Source organism: Eschrichtius robustus, chromosome 16 (genome assembly GCF_028021215.1).
Source record: "Eschrichtius robustus isolate mEscRob2 chromosome 16, mEscRob2.pri, whole genome shotgun sequence".
Classification (NCBI taxonomy): domain Eukaryota; kingdom Metazoa; phylum Chordata; class Mammalia; order Artiodactyla; family Eschrichtiidae; genus Eschrichtius; species Eschrichtius robustus.
The window spans coordinates 23,222,665-23,248,038 of record NC_090839.1 but is presented as its reverse complement, the minus strand read 5'-3'; the positions used below and the strand labels follow the sequence as shown (position 1 = coordinate 23,248,038).

Here is a 25,374-nt window from a genome sequence, read left to right as displayed (position 1 = left end):
ATACCTGGTAAAGCCTTTCCCACCTCACCTCTAGCCCTAGAACCCAATAGAGGTGGTGCCCTCCCATCCCCTTCCCTCTTCCCCCTTCCCTCTTCCTCCTCTCCCTGCTCCCTTAACAGCTCTATCCAGGCTTCTTTCCCTTAATGTGCAGCAGGGAAATCAAGGGCTGGAGTTGGTGTAGGCTGTGGCCTTGACTTTGTGGACGGAGGGCTTACCACCTTCCGATGCCCTGACGCTCCCGCTCGGCACTGAGGGACAGGACTGAGCTCACTGCAGCGTGCTAGGCTCCGATGGTGTCTTTTGCATTTGGCTACAAGACGGCAAGGCTGCTGTAGCCGAGAAAGCTTAGCCGGGTTCAACTGATGAGCCACAAAATGAAAGATCTGAGAGCTAGGACCGTCCAGAGAAGGGGCTTCATGGGGACGTGGAGGACCTGGACTGTCAGAGGTCCTGCTCTTCGCCGTGGCGGTCAGGTGGAAGCTGGACAGCCCAGGTTCTGCTGCCGTTTAAGCCACCCATCCCCTCTGCCTTCCTGTCCCTTCTAGGCCGTAGTTCTACCTTCTGAGGTGTGCTGCCATTCTGGAGTGAGACTGGTCAGTTTCCGTTAAATGATTATTTTTTTCTCCTTGATGCTAGTGGGCGTTCTCTGCCTTGTGGGAGTGGTTGTGGGGATGTAGAATGAGACTCGACAGGCAGAGGGAGGAAGGTGGTACTGGGACTCCCAAACTCGGGAACTGGCTGGGTCACACCGAGGATATCTAGTCTCTCTGGAGTCCTGGCCCTGTTCTTAACTGGTCTTTACTTGAACTAGAGGCTGTAGGTCGGGTCATGGCACTGGGAGGAGGTTAGGTGACCTCTTAGGGCTGAGAGAGGAAGGAACAGAGGATAGAGGTGGGACTCTGGCTGTGCCTCCGTGTCCCAGCCCTCCCCTCACTCTGCACAGCCTTTGCCTCTGGGGTGCTCAGTCAGGCTGAGCTGAGTTGGGGTTCTAGGTGCTGCAGCCTTGGTTCCCCTTTCGGCCTCTGCTTTGGGCCTTGGCATCGTCCAAGGAGATGTCATCAGTCAGCCTGATGTAGGAGCTAAGGGCCTCCCGGAGGCCCTCACTGAGGGGGGACTCCTCCCCTGTGGCAGATGCTTCAGAGAACAGGAGCGAGCTGTGGAGAGGGGGAAAGAGTTGCATCTGGGGGCCTCACCCTCCTCCCCGCACCTACCACACGGCTCCCTGTTCTCACACCTGCTGAAAAACTCACAGTGGTTCCTGTTCCCTGTCAGATCAAACTCCCCTTGACTTCACTCAGGACTGGTGCTCTCTGTTGTATCCCATCTTGTCTGACCTTCCATCCTGGCCACCTTGGTGCCCAGGCATGCCCCATATCCATGCCCACTTTGGCCTCCCTGCTAGTCCCCCCAGCAGACCTGCTGAGCCTGGGCTGGCCTGAGTTCAGTCAACGCTTACTGGCTCCCAGGTGTCCCTGAAGGCGACAAGCCCATTCTGGGTTCCCAGGGGTGGGTCCTTCTAACTCTCCTTTGTTCTGCCTTCACGTTCCAGGGGCTTCTCACCTGTCCAGCTCTTTCCAATTGAGTGGTGTCCTCTGCACAGTCACAGGTAGAGGTATGGACTTGCCAGGGAGTGGGCCGGCCCTCCGCAGGGCACAGGGCTCCTTGAGTAGGCAGCAGATGTCATCCGCCAGCTCTGAGGAAGAGACCTAGACCCTTGACATGGCTGACTCCAGCCCTGCCTTCCTCCCCGACAACTCCACCCTCACCCTGACAGCTTTCCACACTTGGCAGGTGGGAGCATGAGCCCCAGGCTGTAATCTGGAAGCTGACATGCAGTCAAAGGTCATTCTGGGCTAGGTTTCGGGAGACTTAATTTACCGTGTGATTTCGGGTAAGTTGATGGACCTCTTTGAGCCCCAGTTTCTGGTTAGAAAAGCGCTTTGGAAAGAAGAAAGCTAAGGGGTGATCAGTCTCTGCTTGTTCTGTCAGTATCTGCTGCGTGGAATGACTGTCCTGAAATCCCCCGATCAGTTTTCCCAGTAGTAGTCTTTCCTCTCTGCTTCTCTGACACTCTGCTGTAGTGGCTGCAGTGCCTGTTACAGAACAGGCACCAGAAAATGCTGAGAATCAACTGAATTCCACAATAGCAACAGCTCTGGGCCTAGTTCCTGTGCGGAGAACTGTGCCAGCCACTGGGGACTTTGACTCAGAACCACAGTGGTGGGTGAGGCACCGGCCTGCACTAACACGGGACACCTCCGTGGCTCTGCTGGCACGAGATGAACTTCGGGCTCCCGGGCTGTGTTTCTTGGCATAGGGACTGGCATGGAGAGAGGGGAGGTCCCACTTTTGCCTAGATATTCTCCAGCAGGCAAAGTGTCCGAGGGTATGACTAACTTCCCCACAGACCCACATCCCAGTCTGCTCTCATGGAGGTAGGGGATGGCCGTACCAGAGTAATGGTCCACCAGGGCCTGGAGTGAGGGGAAGGTGAGGCGTGGTGAGATGTACAGCCAGCCATTGTCAAGGCGTTGGATCCTGTAGTGTCTGATCCGGTCCCAGGATGCAGGGCGGCTGAGGCGGACCGACAGGGAGTAACAGCCTGAGGAGGAAAGGGTCCGGGGTGGGACTAAGGCCCTGCTGGGACCCAGCCCAGCCCAGCCCAGGATGGGAGAAGGAAGACATGAAGTGGCCACAGAGAGTGGGCACTGGGCCCAGACAAGGGAAGGGGGAAGGGAGGGACAAAGACTTGCTCTCTGGCTCATAAATGACAACACACTTATCATAGCTAGGGCTCTCGTGAGGGTGAAACAAGGTCACACACACAGCGCTCAGAACAGGGCCTGCCACAGTTTAAGTGAGCATTAAGTGTTGGCTGTTATTATAAAGACTCAAGTGGGCAGAAGTGTTGTTAGGATGTGAAGATGTGTCAGTAGATGTCAGCAAGGATGTGGAGAAAGAGGAATTCTTACCCTGCTGGTGGAAAGATAAATTAGTATAAGCCACTTTGGAAACAGTTGGCATTAACTAGTCGAGTTGAACACGCTCATAGCTCACAACCCAGCCGTTCCATCCCAGCATGATGCCTTGCAAATACATGAACAAAAATATTCATAGCAGCATTGTTCCGAAAAGCCCAAAACTGCGAACGGCCCATATGGACTCGAGACAATGGTAGATTCTAGAATGTAACACTATTCAGCATAAAAGTTAATAACCACTACACACATAAGCGTAGATAAATGTTTAAAATAATGAGCAGAAACAGCAAGTCACAGAAGCATACGTTCAGTATGATTCTATTTAAATAAAGTTCAGAGGCAGCCAAGACTACTGCATAGGGATGCACGTATGGCAAATCTATGAAGAAGGGACTTCCCTGGTGGCACAATGGTTAAGAATCCACCTCCCAATGCGGGGGAAGCGGGTTCAGTCCCCGGTCAGGGGACTAGATCCCACGTGCATGCCACAACTAAGAGTTTGCATGCCACAGCTAAGGAGCACGTGTGCCGCAACTAAAAGGAGCTGGTTAGCTGCAACTAAGGAGCCCACCTGCCGCAACTAAGGAACCCACCTGCCTCAACTAAGACCTGGCACAACCAGGAAAAGAAAAAACTGTGAAGAAAAGTAACTGATTGGGCTTCCCTGGTGGCACAGTGGTTGAGAATCTGCCTGCCAATGCAGGGGACACGGGTTCGAGCCCTGATCTGGGAAGATCCCACATGCCACGGAGCAACTAGGCCCGTGAGTCACAACTACTGAGCCTGCGCGTCTGGAGCCCGTGCTCCGCAACAAGAGAGGCCGCGATAGTGAGAGGCCCGCGCACCGCGATGAAGAGTGGCCCCCACTTGCCGCAACTAGAGAAAAGCCCTCGTACAGAAACGAAGACCCAACACAGCCAAAAATAAATTAAGAAAAAAAAAAAAGTAACTGATTAACACAGTGAAGCAGGCAAAGGTCTTCAAAGGGACTGTTGCACAATTTCTTAAGCTGGTAAGTGGGCATATGGATGTTGGTTTTATTATTAGTCTTTTTTTTTTTGGCTGCGCCACACTGCATTTGGGATCTTAGTTCCCCAACCAGGGATCAAACCCACACTCCCTGCAGTGAAAGCACAGAGTCTTAACCACTTGGACCACCAGGGAAGTCCCTGTTATTAGTCTTAAACCTATACATGAATATTATATTCACCGATGCAAGTGACAGAATTTTTCCAGTTTTGTTTTAGTTTTTAGTTTTTTTTTTTTTTTTTTTTTTTTTGGCCGTGCTGTGTGGCTTGCGGGATCTCAGTTCCCAGACCAGGGATTGAACCCGGGCCTCGGCAGTGAAAGCCCAGAATCCTAACCACTAGGCCACCAGGGAACTCCCTGTTTTAGTTTTTAAAATCAACTTTATTGAGGTATAATTTATATAAAATAAAATGCATATGTTTAAAGTATACAGTTTGATAGGTTTCAACGAAAATTTTAATTTAAAAGAAGGATAACTGGCTGGAAGAGGAAAAGCACACGGTTGAAAAACGAATAGAGAGAAAAGACTATATAAAATCATAACTATATAACTATATAAAATCAGGCCTCCAGCAGTAGTTTTCAGCAGATGAGGATGCATACGAGTGCTCTTTATAACTGTAAAGTGGGATTCATTTCTTAACACTTCATCAAAGCCAATTGGGAAGAGGGTGCTTAGTGGAATAATAGTAATAACCTATTATTACTATCTAATTATTTAAAGCTATCTGTAGCTTTCATTTATTGAGTGCTTACTATGCACTTTTTATATGGATTATCTCATCTAATTCTCATAACCACCCTGTGAGGTAGGTACAGTTATCCCCACTTTACAGATGAGAAAACTGGCACAGAGAACCTGGAGGAAGAGCCAGTGACCCTGTCACTTAACCTTTCCCTGTGGAATGCCAACAAAATGCAGGAGTGACTTCCCCAAACCACAGGCAGTGCTCAGTTTTAGGAAGCTTTTACTTTGAGGAAGTGGTCTAAATACTCCATTAAAGGGCAGAGATTTTCAAACTGTATTTTAAAAAGCAAGACCCAACTACATGATAAACACACTTTGAATATTAAAACACAGGCTAAAAGTAAAAAATATGTATCATGCACACATTAATCATAGGAAAGCTGGAGTGATTATATTAATATCAGAAAAGTAGAACTCAGGACCAAGGGTATTACCAGAGATAAGAGGATATCCTGAATTCATATGCACCCAGTTACAGAGATTCAAAATATAGAAGCCAATAGTATTAACAGAAAAAACAGATGTCCATAATTATAATTGGAGATTTCAACACCCCTCTCTTAGTACTTGATAGGATGGAAAATCAACAGGGATACAGAAGAGTTGAACAATGCAGTCAGCCCATTTGACTTAATTAACAAACCTTGGGCCCAACAAGAGCACATGGAATATTCAAGGCAGACTATAGACTGGGCCGTAAAAACAAATTTAAAAGGATTGAAATAATTAAAGGTATGTTTTCTGACCGCACAGAATTATGAATTAATAACAAAAAGACATACGGAAAATCCCCAGATGCTTGGAAATAACCCAGGGATCAAAGAAGAAATCATAAGCAAAATTAGAAAATATTTTTAACTAAATAATAAAAATTTGTGAGCTCAGCTAAATCAGGACTTAAAGGTATATTTTTAGCTTTAAATCTTACACTTGAAGAAAAGAAGGCATAAAATAAACTTTCTACTTTAAAAAGCTAGAAAAAGAATAAATTTAAGTGGAAGGAAATAAATAGAAGACAATGGAGAAAAATCAAATGCTGATTCTTTGAAAAGGTTGATAAAATTGATAAAGCTCAAACTAGACTGATGAAAGAAAAAAAAAAAAACACAACACACAGAAATTACCAACATCAGGAATGAAGAGGGGACATCACTATAGATCCTACACACATTAAAAGGATAAGGGCATACTGTGAACAACTTTATGCCAATAAATTCTACAACTTAGATGAAATGGACAAATTCCTTAAAAGACACAAATTACCAAAACTGACACAAGAAATAGAAAATTTGAATAGACCCATATCTACTGCAGAAATTGAATTCATAATTTTAAAACTTCCTGAAAAGACGACTCTGGGTCCAGACGGCTTCACTAGTGAGTTCTATCAAACATTTAAAGAAGAAATAATATCAATTTTATACAAACTCTTTAAGAAAATAGAGAAGATAACATTTCCCCACCCATTTTATGAGGCCAGCAATTAACTTCCTAAAAAAAACAGACAAAAACATTATGAGAAATCTGTAGACCAATATACCTCATATATGTAGACACAAAAAATCTTTAGCACACTGTTAGCAAATTGAATCCAGCAATGTATAAAAAGGATAATACATTATGACTAAATTGGCTTTATCCCAAGAATACAAGTTGATTTAAAAATTGAACGTCAGTGTTAACTCACTAAATTCGTAGAATAAAGGAGAAAAAGCATGATCACCTGGAGAAATGTAGAAAAATAATAACATTCAACACCCATCATGATTTTTAAAGAACAAAAAGAAAACTACAAATAGAAGGTGTAATGATTTCCTATTGCTGCTATAACAAATTACCATATATTTAATGGTTTAAAACAACAAAAAAATGTGTTATCTTACAATTCTGGGGGTCATAAATCTAAAACGGGTTTCACTAAACTAAAATCAAGGTATCAGCAGGCCTGTACTTCTTCTGCAGGCTCTAGAAGAATGTCTATTTCTTTGCCTTTTCAGTTTCTAGAAGCCCCCTGCATTCCTTAGCTCATGGCCCCTTACTCCATCTTCAAAGCCAGAAGCATAGCATCCTCCAGTCTCTCAGACTCTTACCCTCTTGCCTCCATCTTGTAAAGACCCTTGTGATTTCACTGGGCTCATCTCGATAATCCACGATAAACTCCCTATCTCAAAATCCTTAATCATGTCTACGAACTCTCTTTTGCAATGTAAGGTAATTCATATTCACATGTTTCAGGGATTAGGGCCTGGACATCGCTGGGGGGCTAGTCTGCCTACCACAGAAGGGTACTTCCTCTTAACCTGACATAGAGCATCTGTGAAAAATCTATAAGTAACATCATACTTAATGGGAAAGACTGAATTTTTCCTTCTAAGATAAGAATAAAGCAAGAATGTTCTTACCACTTGCTATACTAGAGGTCCAGTGCAGTAAGGCAAGGAAAAAAAAAAAAAAGGTATATGAATTGGAAAATAAGTAGTAAAACTATATTTATAGATAATGTGTGATCATAGATGTAGAAAATCCTAAGGAACCTACAAAAAAGAGACGAGAACTAATAAGTGAATTTAGCAAGGCTACAGGATACAAAGTCAATATACTTTGAGAAGTATGGAGTAAAGTCCTTGCTTCCTTTTCGTTGTTTTCTACCTGACTCTGGAGACCCCTTGACTCCGTACCTTTAAGAAGAATCTCTTCTGGAGCTGTGCTGTGACCCTGAAAAAGCTCTGTGGTTGGGAAAGAGATACATAACTGAAACTAGGCCCTGGAAGCCACCCAACCAGCTGAACTAAGTGACCAAGTCCCTCTATGGGGCCTGGTTCTCCAGCCACCCCACCCTGGCCACTGTCACCACAGTTACTAGAACCAGGAGGGATCCTCACAGCTACACTGAGGATCTGACTGGTAGACTCAGAGATAATAAGCTCTGTCAAGCCCATGTGGGGACAGGTCACCTACCAAGGCCACCTCTGACTGCCCTGTGTGCCTGCTATCCTGCTGTTCCTTCTCACTGCTGCTGCAGCCGGTCCCAGATATCTACAGCTGCCTCCCAGTTCCAGGACGTCTTTTAAACTCAGACTCCCTGGTTTCATATCCCACCCAGAGTCACACACTATAGCACCCCTACATCCTATAACCCTACCTGTGTCTCTAAGACACATTATTTGACCTCTCAGATCTGTTTCTTCCTCTCTAAAGGGGGATAATAATTGTCCCCGCCTCAGTAGATTCAGGTGGTAAAGTAGGTAAAGCATTTAGCAGCGTCTGGCACATAGCAAGCATCCAGTGCTCCTTATCAGTTCTCTGGTTCTTTGTTCACGCTGTTCCTTTTATATGGAACACTCTTGCACCTGCGTAACCGTCAGCCTTCCTTTTACAACTCAGTTCCTACTGAGACAGCTCCTCTCCAGAACACCTTCTCTGCCTGGGAGAAGCCCCAGCTCTAGGCTTGCCCAGACACAAGTGCTAGCACCAAAGGTCCTATTCTCCCATCGTCTGTCCCTCAACACCGCCCCACCCCATCATATAACCAACGGTGAGCCTCACGAGGGATTGTCCTAATTCATCTGCCCACCATCTTCCCATCTCAGAAAACAGCAGCACAATTCCTTCATTACTAAGCTCCTAACCCCGGCATCATCCCTGTCAGCTTCCATTCTCCCTCACCTCCCATCCAGCCCCACAGAAAACCCTACTGGCTACATTCAGAACATATCCGGAATCTAACCACTTCTTAGCCTGCAACAACTTCCCATGTGGCTTCCCACTTCCGCCTCATCCCCTGCCAAATCCTCTCTTTGCACCGTAGAGGGATCAGATCATGTCACTCCCCTGCTTAGAACCCTCCCTGTCAACATTTAAAATAAATCTGAAGCTCTCACCCTGGAAAGGCCTTGCATGACCTGACTTCCGGTGACCTTGGATCTGCTCCAGGCACACCTGCCTCCTGCTGAGGATGCACCTGTTTACTCTGTTCCTCTTAACTGTTGCTTTATTGTTTCTTTGTGGCACTTGCCATGATCAGTTGCTTAATTACTATTTGTTCACTATGCACATTGCCAACTAGATTGTGGGCAGGGATTTTGCTTTTTTTTTAACCTCTTTATTGGTGCTCTTTATATATTGTTGAATCCCCAGCACTTAGAACAGTGGCTGGCACAGAGTCACCATGCAATATTTATTTGTTGAATGAATTACTGAGTCTCTGTGATAAACACTGGACACGGCCATGATTACTAGCAGACTTGAGGAGTCCTTGCCACCATTTGCACTCCTACCGCTGTGAGCACAGATGGTGTTGCGGGTCAGTCTACCCTACCCCAGCTCTTCATCCTCTCTCCTCCCCTCAACGTACATACATGCACTCATTCACTCATCCATTTATCCAGTAAACATCTGTTGAACACTTGCTACAAGCTGGCACTGCGCTAGCCCCAGACACAGGTAATCAGATCTTCATACTCTGGGGAAAGAAGTACTGTCCCTCAGCACATCCCTCAGCCAGAATTTTCCTTTATGGTCCTCATCTCAAGTATTTAGTTCCCCTGCTGTTAGACCACATACCCTGACTTTGTTTTAAGAAATAAGTTTATTGCAGCTACAGAAGAGGTCTTTTCAGGATGCTGTGGGAGTTGAGAGCAAAGAGTGACAAAGAACCTGGGGAAATGACACTGCAATGGGTCGTGAAGGATCAGTGTGAGTTGGCCAAGTGGAGGAATGGAGGAGAGGGCTTTCCAGGCTGAGGGAGGCTCGTGTGCAAGGATGCAGCAGTGGAAAGAACAAGGTGTGTTCATTCATGGAGTGTTCTGGTGGGCAGTGGGCCAGAAGGCAGGCTGTGGGAAGGAATGGTGGGAACTATGGCTGGGTGCAGGGCCTGGAGGGAGACCCATTGGGAGAAAGGCAAGGAAAGTATGAGGTCCCGGATTCCAGAAAGCTCCAGCAGGCTTAGCCAGTGTCACACCCTGGCCTGCAGTGACCTGTGGGCTCAGGAACCATGTTCCCCCAGGTGTTCTGATGATGATGCCGGGAGGAGGGGAGGGGTCCACAGTGGTGTGAGGGAGCACATTAAAACCTGTTTGGGGGACGCAGATCTAGCAGGACCCTCTGAACTTCTGAGACCTCTAAGAAGCTGATAGCCTCGAGGATGCTGCGCCTTGGACCCTTGACTGTCTGAAGCCTGAGGGCAGGAATCACAACTTAGCAGGCCTGACTCAGAGGAGATGCTTTTAAGTGTTTCTCGGCTGACAGAATCACAGAGGTGAGTCCCTCAGGGGCAGGAGGCGTGTCTTGCTCATCCGTCTCTCCTGCAATGCTCAACACAGTATAGACACATAGTAGGACAGTAGGAAGGCAAGAGGGTGACGCTCTTGGGGTCTGGCCCTGGCGCTGACCTCTGGAGCAATCCTGGGACCTCCACACACTCTTTGTGCCCCTTCACACACCAAGGTTTTCGGCCTGACTGGGGCCCTGCCATGGCTCCCCCCAGGCCTAGAACACAACCAGATATGCCAGAGGGACTCTGGGGAAGATGGGAGGTCTTCCCCTCCCCCTCCAGACTCTTGAGTAGTGTTCTTGGGAGCTCAGTGGCCCCAGGCCTTCCTCCTTGGTCCACTCACAGGCTCAAAGCCCCTACAGAATTCCCTTGCCAGAGGTATGTCTGGATCTTGGGCCAAAGAAAAGCTGATCCTGATATCACTCACTCACTTGGTCAACAGTTAATTACCGTTATATATGACAAGATGCATTATGTAAACATGAAAAACATTTGTCTCTCATTACTTAACTTCGGGTTCCCTAGATTGGAACTGTGTTTTCAAACTTAAAAGAACATGAGAACCATCCAGAGAGCTTGTGAAGGAAGCAGATTTCTGACCTCTGTACCCAACAGTCTGATTTGGCAGGTCTGCGGCGGGGCCTAAGAGTGCATTGGCAAGACGTTCCCCTGACAATTCCTGTACACTCAAGTCTGAGAACCACCATCCTGTGGCGTCACTCGGGCCCGTACAGCTTTAGTGTCAAACTTTTTTTGGCCACAAAGCACATATGAAATTTTACAGTGACCCAGGACACACTTAAAATTATCGAAAACAAAAAATTTGGTGAAGCAATATTTTCCCCAACCCCAGTGATGCATCCTAATGTTTTCAGCTATGTTTCACTTTAAACGCTTACTGGTCCAGATCCACTAAACCATTGGGTTTCAACCTTGGCTGCACATCAGAATCACCTGGGGGGCTCTTGTAGCTTCCAGGGCCCAGGCCACACCCCTGACCAATTAAATCAGAAACTCTGGGAGTGGGGTGCAGCCATCAGTAATTTATAAATCTCCCCCAGATGATTCCAACACACAGCCAAGGTCTAGATCAGTGGTTGTTAAAGTGTGGTCCCCAGACTAGCAGCAGCAAGCACCGCCTGCAAACTTGTTGGAAAGGCAAATTCTCAGGCCCCAGACCCAAATCAGAACTGGCTGGACCAGTTCTTTGTTTTAACAAACCCTCCAGGTGTTCTGATGCCCACCCAGGTTTGAGACCCACTGGTCTATAACCACTGAACCAAACTGATTTCTTGGCCCACAAATGGGTTGTAACCTGCAGCTTAACAAACACTCTCCAAAAGGAAGCCCAGGATGAGAGATTAGAAATCAGTACTGGGAAACTGTTGCCTTTCCTGCAGAATTGGCAAATTCTTCCTTTTTCGATAATGAGAGCTGCATTCTGATCTATCCCTTTTTGGTGTTGCTATGGGGAACCTCAGAGTCAAATCTAACCTTAATCCCAGCAATTTTGTGGATCCTTAAAGATCCTATGGATTCTTTACACCTTAAACTTATGCAGTGCTGTATATCAATTATGTCTCAATAAAACTGGAAGGAAAAAAAAAAGTTCCTGTGGATTCTTATCTGCTTTCTCCTTTATTTCTCCACCAGTTCCTCTTGTATATGTGCCTTCTTAGAAAAGGGGCTCAGAGAGGCAATAAGTTTCGGTCACTATGCTCTTGGGGTTGAACCAGGCCAGAGAAGGGGTGTGGGAGGGGCAGCTGAGCACGGAGCACTTCCTGTGGCTTCTCACGCTCACTGGGGCCCGGGTATACAGTGCCCCTGCCCCCAACAGCACCGCTATGGCTTCCTGTTTGTAGCTGTTGCACTTGAGCCAGCCCCCCACCCTGGCCTGCCTATGGGTGTATGTGAGGGATGCTGGCGCTGCCTGGAAAATAGTAGGAGGGGCTGGGGAGAGGTCAACCCAGGGGACTCCCAAAGGAAGGGAAGGAGAGGCAAAGACGCGCTGGAAGGGGCCCCAGGAGGGAGACTGAGTAGAGAGCAAAGGACCCTGACGACGCATCAAAGTGAGTTCAGTTAAGGGAAGCACAGGCAGCCTGTCCTCACTCCTGAATAGCTTCTCCCTAGTCCACCCCTGTGCTTGCAATGCTACCATTACTATCACAGGTGGGCTCTCTTGGGTGTCTGAAGTGCGATGAACCGCAGCGGGGTTTGAATCCCGGCTCTGCACTTATTAGCTGTGTCTCCCCAGGCAAATCGTTTCTCTTCCCCAAAATCTCCATTTCCTCATCTGTAAAATGGGGACATTGGAAGTACAATCCCCACAGGGTTGTTTGAAGGCATTTAAAGCGCCTAACATAAACGAGGGCACTGCCACTCCTTCAATGTCCCTCTCTGTCCCTGCTGTAAGGGACTCAGGGCAGCTCAGAGAGAAGCAGGGGCATCAGAGACAGACTCAACTTCGTGTTATGTTTGTACCTGGGGTGGGAGAAGTCCCATATGAATGTGCAGTGTGACATGTCCCTATCCCTCTGTGGGCCTCTGTTTCCCCATCTGCACAGCACAGAGAGGAAGATCATGAGGTGACTCCTAGTGGGTTTTCTGGCTCCGACTGGCTGGTGACCCAAAGCACAGAGACCTTGTCAAGAGATCAGGATCATGTTGTGTCTTGGGGAGGGAGAAATCATTGCTGGTCAAGGCAGGGAAATCCTGTGACTAGACTGTGTTACAAGTCCTGGTTGCCAAAGCGTTGGCTGAGCTGGATCCCTCCCATGGGCAATTCACACCACTTTTAGAAATGCAGGTTATTGCCCCATTGTTGATAGGCTCTCACGGCAGCAACATGTGGTCAGTCAGCCGGACTGCCCGACTCCAAGGCCAGGTCTCCAGCCCTCCACATGTGGCCTCCTACCTCTACCCCCAAGTCACATCACACCTGGCTCTTGGCATGCAAGGGAAAAGCCCATGGCAGGCTGAGCTTACCCACCTCTCCTAGTCTGGCTCTCCCGGATGAGGAAGGCCCCTCCGGGGTTTCCAGGCAGCAGCAGAAGTTCCTCAGCTTTCTCCCGGCTCAGGCCCTCATATAACCACCTGGGGGCGGGGAGATGAGCAGAGAGAGGGTCGGGGGTCAGCCTGGGGGGTGGGTGGCCCAAGACTCTGCTGGAACCTCTCCTCCCTCTGTGGGCCTCAGACTTCCAAATGTCCCATGAAGAGCTGGCCTCAGGTCTCTCAGGGCCCCCAGCTTTGTCCTTGTCTTCTGAGGCCCCTGGAGCCAGGACCATCTCATGGGGTCAGGCCCAGCCTTTTCTAACTGAAGAGCTCATTCCCAAGTGGCCAGGGTCTGGGGGCAGGTGAGGTGATCCCAGACCCTCTCCTATCACTGCCCAGTTCCCCCAGCGCCCCTACACCATCCACTCACCTTTCTAAGCCTTCACCTCTCTAAGAATTGCCTCTTTTTTTAAATTTTAGTAAATATTTTATTTCAACAGTTTAAAGTTTAACTTTGTAGCCAAAAGGTATGCAGGTGAACATTTACTCATTATCACTGAAATCTAACTTCCACTGGCGCTTATTTGTGGGTAGAAAGTTCGGAACTAGAATGTTCAAGACATTCTAAAATTTTGGAAAAAATCATGTAGCCCATCAATCGCCATACGTGCCTCTTTCAATGCTGGGATTGTTGATAACTCTGAGCCCACACCTTCCTTTTCTCTCTTCACTTAATCCCTCACCTATGTATGTCCATGAAGGACTTCACTGCAGTGAAAAGTTCAAGGAGTCGTGCAGGAATTTTTTGGCTAACAGTCCATCAGCTTCTTATTGCCCCCAAAGTCATGGCCGGGGGTCCCAGGCAAAGCGTCCAGAAGCCAATTTGATGGAAATTGTTGCCTCCCTGTCATTTTGTGAAATGCCAGAGTCAGGGTTCAGTTGATTCCAAGTAAATAAAGTAGAGAAGCTGTGATTCTCTTGGTGCCAGCAGCAAACTGAGCCTAGTTTTATAGTAAATAAAATACATCATTCATACAACTTACGAAAATCGAGGCTATAAATGAAGCAGAGGCAAGGAAAGGGGACTCTTAGGGGTAGTCGGTGTTTCCTCTGTTTAAACTTCACGCCAGGCTGTGGAGGCAAAACCCTGCCCAGCAGGCCCAGGCCACTGGGAGACGTGAGCTGATTCTATGCGGTGTCCACATGTCTCAGCATCCTATGTTGCTTTCCTCAGAGCCAGACATACCACGAGCTTCAGAAAGGAAGGCCATCCAGTGTGGGAGCCGTGCTTTTCCTCAGAACTGAAGCGTGGCTGTCACAGCACACACAGTGACACAGTGACATGTCCCTGGCTCCAGGTTATTCACTGCCTTTCTCTCTCGACATAGAATTTGCTCTGGAGTCAGTCTGTCACTTACTCTGGGCAAGGGATGGCTCACACTTTTTGAGAGACCCTGCGTCCCCGAGTCCAGCCCTCCTGAGGAAGTGCCTCTTGGAAGGGCAGCCCGAGCAGGCTCTCTGGGGACATCTATGCAGGCTGCCCGCACCTCCTGCAAGTCCCTTCCAGCATTCTCCACCACCAGATTCCCGGCCACCCTCCAAAGCCCAGGTGCCACATCTCCATGAGGCCTTGCCGAGCCCTCTCCTCTGGGCTCCCAAGTCTCACAGGCTGACCTGAGAGAGTCAGTCTTCAGCTCCTCTGGAGGGCAGGGTCTGGGCCTGATTTTCCCCCGACCCCAGCTTTGCTCAGCATAAGCCTGGGCGTAAAGAACTACACTTGTGGGAGGAGAAAGCAGGAAGCTCCCCCGAGGCAGGGCCTGGGGGTGTGAACTCACCCATGGGAGATTTTGGCCACTTGGTTGCTGGGGAAGATGTACTCTCTGCCTGAGATGTCCGACAGCACTGTCCACCAGTCTCCATCCCTGGAGAGAGAAGGGCGAGGGGACCCCTCTCAGGAGGGCCAAGGCCCTGGGCACCGCTCATTTGGGATTCACAAGGACCCTCCAGGTTAGGTCCTGAGGCCACCCATCCCACCTGAGTTTCCCAGGTTTCCTTGCACCAGCCAGTCTGGGTACCTCCTAGGCAATGAATGGCCTGATTCAGGGCCCCCCTGCAAGGCCCTGCCCACCCACTGCTTTTCCCTACAGGTGTGTCAAGCTGCCTAAAATCCCACCATTAGAGTGCTGTGTGAGCTCAGCACAAAAGTCCATGCTCTTTCCTCCTGGAAGGGGCCCCTCCTCCCACTCATGCATCTTCAGGGATCGGGGGAGGGGAGAGAGCACCCCAGCCAGTGCCCTCAGAGGGACTTACTCAGAGACGATGGTCAGTGGCTCCCCCAGTCTCAGAGACAGCTCTGCCTGCTCGCCTACCGGGAAACTGCCCAAGGCCACAGCTTTGGCCTTGCTCCTCTCTGGATGGAGGGACAGAGATGGTCACCCTCTGGCCAGACGTGAGTTCCAGTGGAGGCTGGGCTCCCACCATCAATCCTCCCACGGGCACCCTAGGGCAGCATGTCTGCTGGGATCCTGGGATGGCAACCTGGAATCTGATGCTTTTCCATAGGGCTCTGCAGAGCCCTGGGGGTGCCCAGACATCTCTTGGGGGCCCCTCGGGGAAAGGATTGGTGTGGTAAGAGGAGTGGGGCTCCTGGCTACAATCCCATTTTTATACAGATCATCACAGGAGATTTTGATAAAGGAACTCAGCAAACTGTTCAGCAAACTTGAAGCCGACAGCTCTAAGCAGGTGTCAGCCTGGATCTCTGAGCTCAGCTTCTGAAAGGCACCGATGAGGTGGCCACCAGATGGATTAGCTTTGAGGGGCTGGGAGGTGGCCATGGGAGGGGGAGGGCTCCTGGAGGGGCCCAGGAAATCACTGACCTGGACGGGCTCTGTAACTCTGGAGTGCCGTGCACGTGGGCAGAGTGGCTCTCCCATGACCTCTGTCCAGAGCGACAGGTGTAGGTCTGTGCTGCCCCCTCAGAAGAGGTGCAGCCCCAGGGCCCACTGGGACAGGCCTGGCCCAGAGCAGCCGCCCAGCAGGAATGTGTGTCTCAGTCAAGTGTCCTGGTCACACACCTGCCATCTCTTCCTGAGCACCTGCTCTGTGTCAGGGCCTGACGGGTGCCGTATGTGTCACCTCCACTCAGCCCCATCACACAGCAAGGCAACCGAGGCTCCACGGGGCAGTCTGCCAGGGAGGGGGGCGCAACTCCTATGCCACATCACCCCGTCCCTGTCCTCCCACGGGCCCAGGGTGGGGGGACTGGGCTGGACAGCAGCAGCACGTCTCTGAAAGGCCCAGACTCCCCGGGCGGCTGGCGTTCAGAGAGGGAGTCACAGAGACGGGACACGGAGCCGCCGCACCCCACCCCATCACACCAGGACTGGTCCTGAGCACGTGGTGGCCTTGAGGCCCAATTTTGAGGTTGGACAGCAGGCGGCAAGCGGCTCCCTTAGCACAGGACGCTCATCCCCTCGCCCCCCACTCAGGGACCAGCCCGCCCCGACCATCTAGACCTCCTGATGCCTGTCCAGGCCTACTTGTCCTGAAAACACACGGGCTGCAGAGCGCCCTTCACCCACATCCCGGCGCCCTCCCTTCTCTTCCTCCTATCCCATCTCAGCAGGGGTCTCTGCATGAAGCTGCGAGAAGCAGTGAGGTCAGCAAGGAAGGTTTATGTGCCTCACAGGTGCTCCTCAGAGCCTGAGAGGCCGCTGTGAGGCCCTCCAGACACAGCTGGGGCCCCAGGAAGTGAGCGAGGGCGAGCAGAGGACAGACAAGGGCGCAGGGGACGGGTGGGGCAGACACAGAGCTGGACGCTACGCGGGCTGAGGGCCTCCAGGACATGGGCAGAATGAGACTGTGATTCCGGAAATGGACCAGTTCCTACATGTCCTCCCAGACACACATGGAGACCCCCGTGGTGACCCCAGACTGGAGCTCCTCAGAACCTAGGCCCTGGCCATCCCCCGGTGCAGGGAAATGCCTGCCTGATGCCCGAATACACGGTGCAAGTAAGTCTGGGGAGGGTGTCCTCTGACAAGAACAGAGCCAGGTGGCCAGAAGTGCCCCTCCCCCTCCTGGAAGCCCTGGCCTTGCACCGCAGGAGCCACTGAGCAGCACATGCTGTCCCCCTGATGGGTCCCCTCCGGTGGCTGAGTCACCTTCATCCTTCACTCCTTGGATGAAACGTCCCTTCCCTGATGAGCCCCTCAGCACACACTCTTGGTCAGAGTCCCTTAAAACACTGTCACCAAAGTCTAACACAGTGGTAATTGATTATTGGTTTAGCACCTGTGTCTGAGGCTTGACTGTCCCTGAACACAGGGACTGTGTCTGTCTTGTCCACTACTGTGTCCCCCGGTCCTGGCACAAGGCCTGGCACGGGGTAGAGCCCTGGTAGATTTTGGATGGATGCAAGGCTGATGGACAAAGGAGTTGCCCAAAATCCATGCTCCTGCTGGGACCAGGGGTAGAAGTACTGAGAGAAGCCCATTCGTCCCCTGGAGACCCTGACAGAGAGGGGAACACAGTGCCCCTCAGTTTCCACAGGCAAGGAGGGCCCCAGGGCACCTGCCGGGGGGTCACCCCCTGCGCATCCTGGGCATGACTCAGAGCAGCTTCGGGGCCGCTGCCTGTGGCTAGATTCAGAGGAAATGAGGTGGAGGCCTGTGTGGTTTCCAGATCCCTTCCTGCAGGGCCTGCTGGGCCCCAGGCTCTCAGTGCACACCGCGTGGCTAGAAGGAGGCAACTGCTTCCCCAGCGGGAGTCTACAGGGTCCAGGGTGCCGATCGATGACCATGGGGACTAGGGGAGGCTGCTGTTAAAGAGAGGAGGACGACTTTGGGGCTTCCCTGGCCGTCCAGCAGTTAAGACTCTGCGCTTCCAATGCGGGGGCGCGGGTTCGATCCCTGGTCGGGGAACTAAGATCCCGCGTGCTGTGCAACGTGCCCAAAAAGAAAAAAAAATTAATAAAAAATAAAAGTATTTAAGAAAAAGAAAGGTGGATATTGGGGATGGGGGCTGAGGAGCAGAAAGGAAGCCCCAGCCATTGCAGAGGACTTTTCAGTTTGGGGCAGAGCCTGCCAAACACAGATAGCCAGTGTGGCTCTGCAGTCTTCTACTTCTGTTTAACTGTGTGTCTGTGTCCTTCCTCCTAAAAGTGCTGCTTGGTTTAGAGCAATCTTGTTATCTCTGATGGCTGATTTTATGTGTCAACGTGGCTAGCCCACAGTACCCAGATATTTGGTCAAACACCAGTCTAGATGTTGTTGTGACACTATTTTTGAGACGAGATTAACATTGAAATCAGTAGACTTTGAATAAAGCAGATTACCCTTCACAATGTGAGTGGGCCTTATCCAGTCAGTTGAAGATTTTAAGAGAAAAAGACTGAGGTCCTTGAGGAAGGGAGAATCCTGCCTCCAGACTCCACTCTGGAATTCTGCAGCATCAGCTCTTCCCTGGGTCTCCAGCCCTCTGGCCTGCCCTGCAGACTTCAGACTGGCCACCCACAGCTGCGTGAGCCAATTTCTTAAAATAAATTCTCTCTTACACACACAGTCTACTGGTTCTGTCTCTCTGGGGAACCCTGACAAATACATTATCAAAACCCCAAATCAGAATGTGATTTGAGAAAGGATTTGTGGGCTGTTTTAGGGAACAAGAAACAAACTGGGGCTGTAGCTCTGACATCAAAGTACTAGATACTGCAGGATACTTTGATTGTCTAATCGTCCTAAAAACTGGCATTTTTTAGTCAGGACTGCCTCAGAAAACCACAATTACAGGTTCAGCCCATGCATTGCATGAACTCATTTTTTCCAATCATCATAGCTCTATTTTGCGTCAAGTATTTCATAGCACCTCTCAGGATAAAAGCATTTCTGTCCAGTAGGACTTTCTGTGATAATGGAAATGTTCTACAATTGTATTGCCCAATAAGGTAGCCACTAGTTTCATATGGCTGGAGAGCACTTACAATATGGCTGGTGTTACTGAGGAGCTGAATATTTAGTTTTATTTTATTTTAATTAATTTCAGTTTAAATTGAAATAGCTACATAAGGCTAGCGGCTATCATAATGGACGGTGCAGCTTTGGAGAGCTATGGATGTGGGTTGGTCTTAGGGTTGCAGCTCAGGCTCTGGATAAACTGGTTTAGGAGGGAAGCCATGGGAGATGCCTGGGGGACCATCACACCCTCCTGGTTAGTTCTGGTCACTCTCACATTTTCTAGTTTGTCTGGTTTAATGTTCTGACCACTAATATGTAAGCTTCCTATGAGCAGGGACCCTGGCTGTGTGGTTCATGGGGAGGACCTGGTATACAGCAGGTCCTCGTTGATACTTGAGGCTGGAGTGGCTGCTCAGGAAGGGCCTGGCTGCCCCGGGGCCCTCGGCCTACCTGCTTGCATGGGCTCAGGACCCTGGCCTTGCACACAGGGGCTCAGGCTTGGGCTTGGAAGGGCTTTCCCCCTGCTGGGCTGACTTCCCATCGTTCCTCAGCAGAACACTCAGAAGTGCATCACCAAGAGAAATCTGAAAGAGATGCTGTGATGGGGACAGAGCTGTGGTTCCCAGCCTGGTGCCCAGACACCCTCCCTCCCCAGCTCAGCCCTGCTGACCTCCTTGCTGACACAGGCAAATGAGATCCCTCCCATCAGGACCAGGTTCCAGCCCCTCCACCAGACTGTTAAGGCTTTCTGCAAACCGGACGCTGTTTTCTTTGCCTCCCATCTCTTCTACGCTGTAGCCGTGCTCCATTCTTTGTTTCTGGGCCTTTGCGTGTGTGAAGCCCCCTCCCATTACTGGAAGGCCCTTTTTCCACTTCGGGCCTGTCTGGATCCCACCCTTCCCCAGGAGGCTTTCCCCGAATCCCCCAGCCCTAGCTGATCATTCCTATGGCTACTCAGAATCATTGCCTGACCTGGGATCACATTCTGCCACTGGGTGGCAGGGGCCAATGACAGGACAGAGTTCACTCTAGGCACACCAGGACCCACGGCTAGGTGGGCAAGGGGGATCTGAGGGGGCTTGGGAGCTGGCTGGCACGTCTCACACGCTAAGGTGACACTGAGCACACTGTTACTGGGGTCACAGGGCAAAGTAAGAGGCCCGGGAGACTGTATGACACAGTGATGACTTGCAAGCCTTTACAGGATTGGTTGTCGAACCACTTCCCTCTCTTTGCCTCCATTTCCCCATCTGAAAAATGGGGATAACGATACCCACCATACGGGTCTGAGAGATAATGCATGTGAAGAGCCAGGTCAGGGCCTGCTTTTCCTTTTTCACGCTCCGAGTGTCACTTCCCCAGAGGCCATTCCTGGGGACCTTCCCTTTTCTCCCTCTTGGGGCTGCCTGTTGTGCTTTTCCCAAGTTTTAATTATTCACGTACTGGGGTGCTTGTTTAATCAGCCATTATTCTACAGCTTGTTGAGAACAAGGACTTCTCTGCCCATTTCCTCAGCATTTTCACCCACAGAAGGCACCTGATACACATTATCTAAATGGACGAAGTGATTATTAGCTCTTTGGACAGGTGTCTTATCCTTAGAATAATTTAAATTCCCAGGTTTCCAGGGTAATGCCGATTTTTTTAAACACTATACGTATTAAAATGTTGTAGGGAGGTGGTTTCATTCTTTCAGACGGTTTTCAGTCTCTTCGTTAGAGACAACGCATAATTATACCAGTTTAGGGACATAGCAGGCTCCGTCCTTGCCTTTGAGCCTTTTCCCACACCTGGGTGAGGATGGGTGTCCGTCATGATGGCGGAGTGACTCCCATGGCCTCACGGGCCTTCCTGTCTGAGGAGCAAGGATCCGGCCCTGGAGAATGGAACAGCTGTCTGTAGTCTCGTGCCATCCACACGCGGATGACAGCATGTTTGCTCCTGCCTCCCGGGGGAGTTCCGTATTCACGGGACAGGAGAGCTCTTTAACAGAAAACAGGCCCACCATTACGGAATGGCTCCTGGCAGCCACTTCCTGCTCCGACTTTGGGATCCCGAAGCCTTGGCAGCCCGAGATGGCGCTGCTGCCTCCTGGGGTCTCTGCTTCCCTCAATGCCAGCGCACCCCTTCAGGCCAGGTTTTCAATAGTCCTTTCCCCTAGGGTATGGGGCACATGCTCTGTGCTTAACTATGCAGACATGGGTCCAGAAAATCCCTGGGAGAGATCATTCCTGGGGAGCACGAGTGATTCAGACCAACCAAGCTCGAGCTGTGTGACCTCAGGCAAAGCGTGTAACTTCTCTGAGTCTCACTGGTGAATCTGGGATAATACTGACTCCATGGGGTTGTGAGAAGCTGAGGGGCCTGGCACGGAGTGTGTGCTCAGTAAAGGTTAGTCTCCTTTCCCCTCCTTCAGCAAGACAGTCACCAACCACAGTGAACCCAGAGACTTCTCCCCGTTGCAGGTGGTGCCGGGGGCTGGGCCCGAAAGGCAGGAGAACCCTGCACTCAGGCCGGCAGACCCCCCAGCACTCTGCCAGCTCCCTTCACCTGGTCCTGGCAACATGAGGAGGCCTTCTGGGGGCAAAATGAAGACTGTGGGTGGGCAGACCTAGGAGGGGGAGAATGGTACTGGCCCAAACTTTTAAGAATCTAATCATAATTGTCTAAGTATTTGAACAACTTACTACATGTTAGGTAGGCACTTTCTAGGGGACCCAGGCTTGGGCGGAAGCAAAGAGTTAAAGGCAGCCGAGGTCAGCACATGGAACATTTGGTGTTTTAACCACAGCACTTGACCCTTTGAGAGGTTGGCAGGGTTTGAATGCCATTCAAAACAAGCCCCAGGGCCCAGGGAGAGCAACCTCGTGCTCACTGTTCGTAGCTGGTTAGTGCAGAGCTGGATCTACCATCCGCGTCTGTTGTGTTTTTCTGACGATAATCTTCTGCAGATAATTTCTCAGTGGCGGCGCAAGTGATAAATTTGGATTGAGCTAAAGGGAGACCTCCCTCCCTTTCCACTGAGAAAGATCACCCTTTTAAGAAGAATTGTAGACTCTAGAGCTGAACGTGCCTTCAGAGGTTATAATCTAGACTCCTCTTATCCACTGACGCTCTGTCCCAACCGTAAAGGCCACTCCCAGTCTTGAGGGGACCATCCTTCCTCACAGTCCCAAGGCCATCGGAAAACAAAAAACAAGCATACTTACTGTTTTCCTGTCATCAGAGGCTTGAGGCAGGGGCTCGGCTAAGACGCATGCTTTAGCTGAAGAGGTTAGGGCTTTGGGGGGCCCCTTCTGGAAGTCTGCCAATGTCCTTAGTCCTAGGTCACCCAGGACCCTCTCAGCCTGGGAGTCTTCAGGGAGAGGCTCTCGATATTGCTTTGGGGAGCTTGGCATCTGCCTGTGGTCAGCAGTCTGTACCCCTGGGATGGGACAGGAGCCCCATGCTCCTTAGAGACCTCCAACTGGGTGGCCCTCCCAAGCACAGGCAGGCCAGGAGGCAGGCCCAGGGCTCTTCGAGCTCTGTCACAGGGTCCTTGGGGCTCCCAGCTCACATCTGCAGGCTCTGTGGTTCTCACAACCACCCGTTTCCTCTGACGGCATCACAGACCATCGAGGAGCCACCTTCCCCAAGTTCCTGTTTATGGGGGAGAAGCAGCTGCCTCGTCATGATCCTGGAGGGAGAGGTTTCTCTCTGGCTTTGTGGCTTGGTCTGGTCCAAGGAACACAGAACCAAGCTAAATGAGCAGGAGTTTCCCATGCTTACCTGGTCATAATAATCACCTGAGGGGCTTGTTAGTATCAGATTCCTGGGATCCCCCCACATCTTCTGAATCCAAGTCACCAGAGGAGCAGCCCCAAAATTTGAATCTTAAACACTCCAAGAGATTTCTTTGACTAGCAAGTATGGGAAGCACTGCCTTGGAGTGTCCCAACCTTTAATGTGTATAGGAATCCCCTGGGGATCCGGTTAAACAGCAGATTCTGGTTCGGTGGGGTTCAAGATTCTGCATTGCTAACAACTCCCAGGCGATACCCATGTTGCTGGTTTGGGAACCACACTTTGCGGAGCAGGACCTGGACAGTGGCTCTCCAAGTGTGGTCCCTAGGCCAGCAGCCTCAGCATCATCTGGAAATTTGTTAGACATGCCAGTTCTCAGGCCCCATCTCTGATCTACCCAATCAGAAACTCCATGGTAGGGGGCCAGCAACCTGTTTTCACAAGCCCTCCAGGTGATTCTGATGCACACTCTAAACTTAAGAACCACTCGGCTAGGATAAAGAATCTCTGATAGGGGCTTCCCTGGTGGCGCAGTGGTTGAGAATTCTGCCTGCCAATGCAGGGGACGCGGGTTCGAGCCCTGGTCTGGGAAGATCCCACATGCCGCGGAGCAACTGGGCCCGTGAGCCACGATTACTGAGCCTGCGCGTCTGGAGCCTGTGCTCCGCAACAAGAGAGGCCGCGATAGTGAGTGGCCCCCACTTGCCGCAACTAGAGAAAGTCCTCACACAGAAACGAAGACCCAACACAGCCAAAAATAAAAATTAATTAATTAATAAAAAAAAAGAATGTCCTGGAGGGATTGCTTTGTTAAAAAAAAAAATAAAAGAATCTCTGATAGAACCCCCTTTGATTGGTATGTTTAAATCAGTCATTAAAATTTAAATTTAGGGAATTCCCTGGTAGTCTAGTAGTTAGGACTCCACGCTTCCACTGCTGGGGGCCCGGGTTCCATCCCTGGTTGGGGAACTGAGATCCCACAAGCCGTGTGGCATGGCCAAAAAAAAAAAATTTTTTTTTAAATTTAAATTAGTAAAAATCTCAGCTCATTAGTATCTAAGTAACCACCCATTCACTGCCTCCCCATTAGGGGCTTAGCAATCCTGGAGACAGATGCTTGTAACACGAAACCGCTATTTCACAGACAATGCAGCCTTTTCTGGGGCCTTGAGCACACCTGGGCTCAGGTTCTCCCTTTCTCCCAGGGAAGGCTGGTTTGAGATTTAACTCCTGCGGCACCTGGCGTGGAGAGCTGAGGGAGCCAGAGTGGAGGTTCTAACCAGGATGTTAGGGTGCGTGACGGCCACTCAAGGATGTGGCCTGTGGCTGGGAGGGAACTGATCACAGGCCCACCCTCCTGCTCTTGCCTCCACACCACCGTGATGTCCATCTTTTCATCTGACAGGCAGACTTTTGGACTGGCCTTAAGGAGAGGCCCATGAACGAGGAAGGAAGTAGGGAATGACCATCTATGGTCTCAAAAAGATGCCACCATATCCTCTCCCGTTCCACTCAGGGAGACACCTGAGAATTAGAGAGTTTAAAGCCTAGATCTGCTGCTTTGTGAGTTTTTTGACCATTTGTAAATTGGTTACCTCTGGGCCTGTTTTCTCATCCACAAAACTGGAATCGGGTCTACCTTACTGGCTCAGTAGGAGGAACATTCAGGAAGGTGTAAGGGCTCAGCCTGTAGTCAATAAAATATGAAAATGCATCGATTTTGAAAGAACTGGGAACTTTTTCTAGCTAGGTGTCCTTGGCCAAATCACTTAAGTTTCCTCAGCTGTTCTTTGTCTGTAAAATACACTGCCACTTTGCAGAGTTGCCATGAGAACTGGGTGAGACAATTTATACGGAAAAGCTTCACACAATCATCTTGGGTAGGTAGCATCTACCTGGCCACTTCCTTGCCTCTCACAAAGCAGGCACCCCAACTTTTTTTTTTTTTTTGGAATATATTGAATAGGAAGAAAGGAAATGAAAATGAGAAGAGGATGAGTGTGGTAAGGACCAGCCAGTTGGGGCCCGACTCCAGGCACACAGCCAAGGTGGGAAACAGGCAACCATCCATGCCGATGTGTAGCCGAGGCAGCCGGAGCAAGGTGGGTTCGTAGAGCAACTGTGCCCATGAGACCACCTCCAGCTCCGGAACTCTGCTTTTGCCTGTTTTGTAAGGACCTCAGCACGGTCACCTGCATCGGCCCACATGCATTCGTTTCCTGTCCTCTACCAGGATGGGCAGGGTCGAGTCGTTTTACAAGTATCTGCCACAGACACAGCAACCTCGATGTACTTACTGGTAGCCGCAGCCCCTGGACCATTCAAAACTGACCTGAGACGGCTGCCTCCTGAAATTATCCTTGGTGGGTATGACGACAGCCCCTTCTGGCGAAATACAGTCTGGTCTGTTGGAGGAGCCCTGGCAGGTGGCTGCAGATGACTACACGAGGGGTGGGACGTGGCAACTGCACACAGAGGGCAGAGCTGAGAGGCAGATTGCCTTTCCAAGATCTCGGCTTCTCCCGCATCACCTCACGGTCAGGCTTCTCACGGTCAGGTTTTCGGTTTGAGAGGAATATAGGCGTGTCAGATGGACTCAGGGTTCAATCCTGG

At 50.3% G+C, this 25,374-nt stretch overlaps 1 protein-coding gene across 1 annotated transcript; it reads right to left on the bottom strand.

Annotated features, from left to right (window-relative positions):
• Positions 1-802: 802 nt before the first annotated feature.
• Positions 803-25,340, bottom strand: SLA2 (Src like adaptor 2). Its single transcript, XM_068524906.1, has 8 exons — positions 25,094-25,340; positions 19,429-19,562; positions 15,332-15,431; positions 14,857-14,943; positions 13,020-13,123; positions 2,453-2,602; positions 1,561-1,693; positions 803-1,154 (listed from the first exon to the last, which is right to left on the bottom strand). Exons 2-8 carry the CDS (start codon positions 19,517-19,519, stop codon positions 989-991), a joined length of 831 nt encoding a protein of 276 aa, XP_068381007.1. The 5' UTR covers positions 19,520-19,562; positions 25,094-25,340; the 3' UTR covers positions 803-988.
• Positions 25,341-25,374: the final 34 nt, after the last annotated feature.